Genomic DNA, 7300 nt, shown 5'->3' with positions numbered 1-7300 from the left:
TTTGCGACAATTTTGGTTTTAAGAATACGATTTGCTTGCTAATTCATTTGAATTGTGACTTAACAATGACGAGTGAACAATTTCGTTCTGCGAGAGGAAATGCATCTGAATGAGTAATAAATGAGCATAGCAGAGCGTGTACTTTTTTCGTTTCAGATTCAGTTTAAGTGTGGCAGTTCTGCGAGGTTCAGTGTACGGCATCGGCGGATACAAATATTATGATTATCACAGAACGGCTGAAAGATACGACCCCAAGACGAATCATTGGTCTTTGATCGCTCCCATGAACACAGGGCGAATCGATGCAAGTGCGGCTGTACTGAATGGTACGTAAATCCAGTGAAATAGAAATTTGTGAATTAATTGAGAAGGCTGTCTGTCTGTCCGCGTGTAAAAACGCACGAACGGTTGAAGGAATCGCAGGATCTGAGGTTCTCACGGTGTCTAGTATGAAGATGGCTGTCGATTGACTACTACCGACGTTTCAGACGAACTTTATGCCTTCATCTTCAAGGCATTCCTCTTCGCTCTTGAACTTAGTTTCCGTCATTCCATCGTCCCATATTCTTTTATTATTTCTTTCTTTTATCCGTGCTACGGACTTCGTTATTTCACAGACTGCGACGGCTTGAAGTTCTGAGTGCGTGATGGTTTCTTCTGCTCTCGTAAGCTGTCCCTGTGCGTCGTCTTCTGCCTTTTTAGTGTGCACTCGGAGTGAATGCAATCAACCCTCAAACTGGATCTCAAATAATACGGATGTAATATGTTTTAGAGACAGTTAAAAGTAGCACATTATATTATAAATGTAGAGCACCTTTTAGCAGCTCGTACCGTACATCTCTGGTACCAAATTTAATAAAACTCTTTCACAGAAGATTTCCATTATGCATTTAAGCACTTTATGTTGTTTGTATTAAATTTTATGATTTAAACAATTTTCCTCCGACACGCCGATGGTCTGCTTTCGAAACAAAGAAACAGATGAACAGAGACGGCCGTGTCTGCGCAGTTTCTGTGACTCGAAGGGGGACTTAATAGATTTACAGATTTAAGTACGGATTGTCCCATGTCTGTGCTCTGCATGGACCAGTTTAATTATAGCTAATTTGTTTTTACAGACAAAATATACGTCGTTGGAGGATATTATTATTTCAATGTTCTAAACTCGGTGGAAGTTTATGACCCGGACACCGACCGATGGACGTTCGTCGCACCAATGCTTTCTCGACGTGACTATTTTACTTGCGTCGCGTTCCACGGCTGTCTGTACGCCCTAGGTGAGAACTCTGGACATTCTGAGCGATGCTCCTCTATCCTTCTGACAGAACTTGCTATTGTGAAATGTTTTCCTGGTTTTCTTTGAGTGACTGAGATTTTATGAACAGAATTTTTCTCCCGTCATTACAGAGTTAGTTTGTCCGTAATTTTATCCCCGATTCGTGGTTTCGATTACATTCTCCACAAAGAACACTTAACTAACTAACTAACTAACTAACATCGCGTAATCTCTTGTGGTATCCAAAGTAACGTATGCCCTATTTTTCACAGAGTCCCAGGTTTACAGGTAAATATTTTGTTCTTGTAGCAGGGAAATTTTAGTTTGCCGCGTTGTTATCCCCAAAAAGCCAACGGTTTAAAGCAGTTCCTTCGCAGTCTTTGATTTTCGTCACTTGTTTGTGTAACGCCATCTTGTGTTGATATTTAAGGCTACATTCTCACGCAGTTTCATGAAGTAAACAACAGATGTCAGGCGCAATTTCCTGATGCTACAAGTACGAAAATGAAATTGTAGCTGTTCCTGGTACTAAAACTGACACTGCAAGAGGGAATGAATTTTTGTTGTTGTATTTAATTCATTCCTTCCTTTTACGGAATTACAAATTTCAAGAGCGTAAAGACAGACAGAGTGTGAAGTATCGAAGTTACGGGAAATACAAATATCTAAAAAGCTATAATTGGTAATCTTGAAGAAAAGATACCACTTGTGACACATTGGCGTAAAAGGAAGGATAATATTAAAATGTTTTTAAGGAACTAGAATATGCGAGATAAGGTCAACTACCGACTTTTGTGAATAAGGTAATGAATCTTGTGGCTTCATAAAGGCTAAACATTTCGTGGCCAGGTGATAGAGTAATAAATATCAAGAAGGGCCCCGCTGAGTGGGGTTAGAAGAAGTTCCCTTTGGCAGCTTTTTTATATCCTGTGACCTGTTACTGAATGTGTGTGTGTGTGTGCAGGAGGACAGAACAAAACATCATGCGAGCTCAGTACCGAAAAATATGAGCCTGCAGAAGACACGCGGACCGAGATCCCTGCCATGAACTTCTATGAATATCAATTAAACGCAGAAGTGATGGACGACACGATCTTCGTAATCGGTGGATGTTATAACGAGTGGGTCGCATATTTCGATGGCAAGGAAAATCAATGGTTTGTCTCTTTGTTTGTTTGATTCTTTGTATGATTGTTCAGGGCTGTATAATCACAAACTCTTACTTTCGAAAAGCTCTAGGAAGTGAATTATTTCCGGTCAATGTATCCGCGATCTTGTGGATAGAGCGCCTTATAGTGACCGACGTTTCAGAGGTTCTTACTGCTTACTCAGAGCCTCGAATAAGCGCGCGAAAAATGGATGGTTAAGGGTGTAGAATGAAAGGAGGCGGGGCGACGTTGCGGTCAAGCTGATTGGTTAAATCAGAGGGCGAATGACTAGGAAATGCTAATCAGACGTAAGCCGTGACTGCATTAATAAGAAGCTCTTTGACTAAGTTTCTTTGATCAGTGGCACTCTCTTGGGCAGGAAGTGTCTGGCTTTAAGCACATCAGCATCGCCATAATCTTCGGCTTTCGTCAAAGTGTTGGGCCAGTTTGAGGTTTAACGACGCCTATCAGTCTCATGTTCCCATTTCTGACGGAGGTTTATTTAAAAATGGCTTTCTCTTGGCGTGTTTGAACACGCAGTCTCCTACCATCTGTTGATGGAGTGAGTAAGCAGCTCCAAAAACTTCCCAGAAGACAAATTTATTCATACCTTTTTGTGCAAGAGCCAAAAATCCCAGAAAAATTCAATTAATTTTGATTTTTGTCTGTCTTAAGTGTAGCAAAACTATTTTTGGTGGAACAAAATTGTGTTGAAAATTTATTGCTAAAAGAGGGAAATATTGTCATCGACGCATGTCTCAAACAAGACGTGCTTATCTCTCCAAAGAAAGCGTGTGATTAAGTTCATTATTCTGACCGAAGTCAATGGCATAATGAAGTTTACCAAACGTCGCTAGCCAGAACACAAGTCATTTGACAGCCTTTTAAAATAGTGGTAACCTCTCCCTCCACTTTGATGTAATAAAATGTATTACGTTATGATAGCAATATGGCCGGTGTTCTGTGTGCATCTGAGCAAAAGACAGATCACGTGGGAACTGTTCTGAAATGTGGTGAGGCAATCGTGCATTGAATTCCGATTGGAGGAATGTTTGTTAAGGTTGTCAGGAAACAAATTATAAGCAACGACATTTCGGTGGAAGCTGTGCCCTTAGCTTCAAGCAGTTTCCCATTCTACCCAAAGACAGAGCCAGCCCATCAGACGTGGACATTTTTAGTGCAAAACATTTTACGACTCCCAAAGATAATTCTTTTATACTTATTTTACACCGAAATCTCTGATATTTTAGAACCCCAAAAGTAGAAGTATATATATTTTTAAGAAAATGAATAATTTCTTTACATAATTGCACTGACATTCAAATTACATTTTTTAAAATTTATATTAATAAATTACTTATTGTAGAAGAGGCTTTCCTTCGTGAGTTACATCATCGCATGTTGAGCTGCATATTTTCTGTAACTCTGTCCGCGAAATGTGGTAAAAATTGTCTTGAGTGTAGATAACACTGATGGTTGATGGAAGATTGTTTGTTTTCACTTTTAATATTTCAAATTGCAGGCAACAGGCGTCAGACATGAATGTTCGTAGATACGCAATGTCGACTTGTGTCGTCAAGGACTTACCGAATGCAGACGATTACGCCTACAAACACAGAGACAAACTGATGGAGGAGAATCGTAAAAAAAGGAGGAGAAACGTAAAAGAAGAAGAAGGAGGAGAAACGCTAAAAAGGAGGCCAAACGTAAAAGAATGTTAGATTCAAACCCAGTAGCTAGGCCGGCGCTGGTTTGGTTACAACGTTTCTTACTTTGGTGGGAGAGTGTTAAAGGTTTCCTCACACAGCAACCGTTCTGAAATTTTCAATTGAATGCGGCGATCCGATTCGTCCCCCAAAATCACCCCATGACGTCGGAAACGCTCCGAAAAGCCACATTCGAAATTCACTGGTCCAATCGCAGTGAGGCGTCTGTTCTAGGACAAACGTCATTCCATATCTGGAAAGGCTTAAGTTTTCGCCTCGTAAACAACTTTTACGAGGCGAAAGCTTTGTGTGTGTCACGGAAGCTCTCGAGGAAAGACGATTGTCGCCACTCTCTTCCAATCCAACAAATTAACAAAGCCAAAATTCATAAAATTAATCACATTTGGATGACGTAAGGCGTTTCAAATATAATCTCATCCTTCGTTTGTATAAACAGGATTAATACGCCAAAGCCTGGGTTACCCTTTTCATCTCAAGTTTCAGCCCGTTCGGGACTCGAACTACGAACCTGGACTGGCACAGGAAAATCAGTAGTTTGCAGTTGATTACAACCACGACGAACACATTAAGTTTAATTACTTTCCTTATGTAAATTATGCAGGAAACTAGGAATTGATGTAGGAGCTACAAAAAAAATAAAAAGAGAAATATTGTTTGCAGCAAAGAAGGAAAGATTATTTCTTCTCGTTGTTTTCTGCTCAAGAAGTCTTATTCAAATTAATTACTTTAAAGTCTTTTAATTTTATCTAAAATATTATCATTCATCAATATACAGCAGTTTCTCTTTGCGTCCTGTATTAAATAAATCCACTTGTGGCGACATGTTTCGAGTTACGAAACCGTCTTCATGTTATTAGGGGAAGATTCATGAACATCGTTTACAAAAACGTCATTATTAAGGCAACAGACTGAATTTTGTATCGATTTCTGATCTACGTGTGATATTTTAAAAAGAATTTTGAAAATTCATTTGACTGAGTTGCTCCAATATACCGCGTAATTGTGCCATGTGCCTGAGGGAGAACCAACTGTAATCGTGTAGCCATGAGGTCGAGCTCGGACCACGGCTACCCATCAAGGATGAAGAAATGTTTCCGTTTTCAATGCATTCACTCCCGCACATGTCGCGAAGGGTCAGCGGAACATTTGTCCTTTCGAAAAATCCACATCCAAGAAGTTCGAAACTTCTTTCAACTGGCCATTGTAGGATTTCACCCCTGGGAGGTCGGACCCCTATTAATTGGGTTTATGCAAAAGTAGGCATAAGTGACCTAGCGTCAGAGTTGACCTCGGGTATCGAACCGACCAATCAGACTTAAATTTAAAATATTCCACCAATCACAAAACTAAGCGGGAAGTCGAACCAATGATGTTACAAAATTTCAGATTTCGGAATAAGTGGGAGAAAGTAATGTATTTGAGACGCAGACTTCTTTTGAGAGGAGTCGGCAGTTGTCAGTAGTTGCAAGTTGAAACGGCATCACGGACTCATCGGTGTATTACATTAACTTTGACCAATATCGCGCGGAGAATTTAAATAAGCAATCACCTGAAAATAAATAACTAAAGCCTCAGCTGAGGGATCTTTAATTAAACCCCGTGAACCCAGGAAAAGAGTCCATAAATCCCTTCCTCGAACCCAATCCCACCTTGGCAACAATCTACAAAGAAGAAGGGAACGGTTTCACAACCTCTTCAAATGCCGTGAAGAAACAGGCGATGCTTTCAGTCAACAGATGTATTTATTTATTCACGGTATTTTGTACGGTACTTTTAAGTATTTTAATGAATGAGCACAAAATATTACCACAAAATACACAAAACTAGAAACTTAAATTGAGTTAAGGTACAGACAGAGTAATAGAAAAATGTGACAGCTCTAATCAAACGGGGAACTCGAGGCATGTCTCCGAGATAAACTCAAATACAGAATCAGCTTAACAGATCATAAGCCGGGCCTGAAAGAAGACTTCACGCCTTATGCGTGGTACCTGGACAATACCTCACCAGAATGCGCCACTAACCAAGACTTTAGTAACATAACACATCATTTATTCCAGCCCGAGTTCATTGTGTTACAAGACTGCAGATTCAGAAGAACAGACTTTCAAATTAAGGAACAAGCTACAAATTCCGTGCAATGTTTTAACTTTAATACATAGAAGAGCGAGATGAGATGTTTCTTTGCCACGAAGAAACGACGACAACATCAACCGCCATCTGTTTCTATGATGTCACCAGAGATGGCAGTGCGAGCAGAGCGCGCTCATTTCAAATCGTTCGAAAGATAATTTGGTTGGCGGCATTCCCTTAAATGCCGTGATTCTCCCACCCACTCATTTCCCCTGATATTAGAAACTGAGATTTTCATCGTTTACAACGGATATTATAAGTAATTTTAAGCATTTGGTTCACCGCTTCACTTTGGCTGAATGTAAAAGTATACGGAATATTCTAATTACTTGAAAAAGAAGAAAACATTTCGAAGTGGCGTTACATATACTTGAAATGACTTAATATCGATTTTAGACAATCGGAATCCCAGTGTTCCCTGGACAGTGACTTCAGAAGAATATTTGAAAGAAGGATGATTAGAGAAATGCCTGGTCCCATAAGGACGATCGGTAGACCACGTAAGAGAAGTAGACATGAGCCTAAGGAGGATTCGAGAATCGTGGGAAAACAAATTGGTATAAAGGGGCTAAGGACCATCAGGAATGGAGGGAAAATGCACTGAAAGCCAAGGACCTCAAATCCCCAAGGGCTTGAATCGAAGAAGAATGTTGTCGAATGGCAGGAAGATTGAATGAATCGGTTGTAAACGATGCGGAGGGAAGTGGTCGTGGCTTGTATTGAACACATTGTCCGTTCAATTATATTGTGATACAAGGATTTTAAACACTATTTTGTGCATATATAATAGCTTTAAAAAATATTTTGAATAGTAACCTTCTCATGGTAAGTGAGAGGGTACTTCCCTTTTATAAGTAACAATAACTTATTAAAGAAAGAGTTTAAAAATTTCCTTTAAACTTCAGTAAATAATGCTCTGGGATAAAGTCACATGTGAGAAACTGCTAGTCGCTGAGTTGGTCGAGATCTTCCTGCAAGCCGTGAAACATGAAGGCACATTTTGTTTTTTTAGGAGG

At 39.8% G+C, this 7300-nt stretch overlaps 1 protein-coding gene across 1 annotated transcript; it reads left to right on the top strand.

The window, feature by feature from the left end:
- The first annotated feature begins 1125 nt into the window (after window positions 1-1125).
- Window positions 1126-4804, top strand: LOC147874502 (kelch-like protein 23). Its single transcript, XM_087345245.1, has 3 exons — window positions 1126-1277; window positions 2241-2433; window positions 3947-4804. The coding sequence occupies exons 1-3, from the start codon at window positions 1217-1219 to the stop codon at window positions 4143-4145; spliced, it is 453 nt and encodes a 150-aa protein (XP_087201371.1). The 5' UTR covers window positions 1126-1216; the 3' UTR covers window positions 4146-4804.
- Window positions 4805-7300: the final 2496 nt, after the last annotated feature.

Source organism: Zootermopsis nevadensis, unplaced genomic scaffold, assembly GCF_977971745.1.
Source record: "Zootermopsis nevadensis isolate Lab colony 2312 unplaced genomic scaffold, Znev_1.0 Znev_ptg000008l, whole genome shotgun sequence".
Classification (NCBI taxonomy): Eukaryota; Metazoa; Arthropoda; class Insecta; order Blattodea; family Termopsidae; genus Zootermopsis; species Zootermopsis nevadensis.
This window is presented reverse-complemented; position numbering and strand designations above follow the sequence as displayed.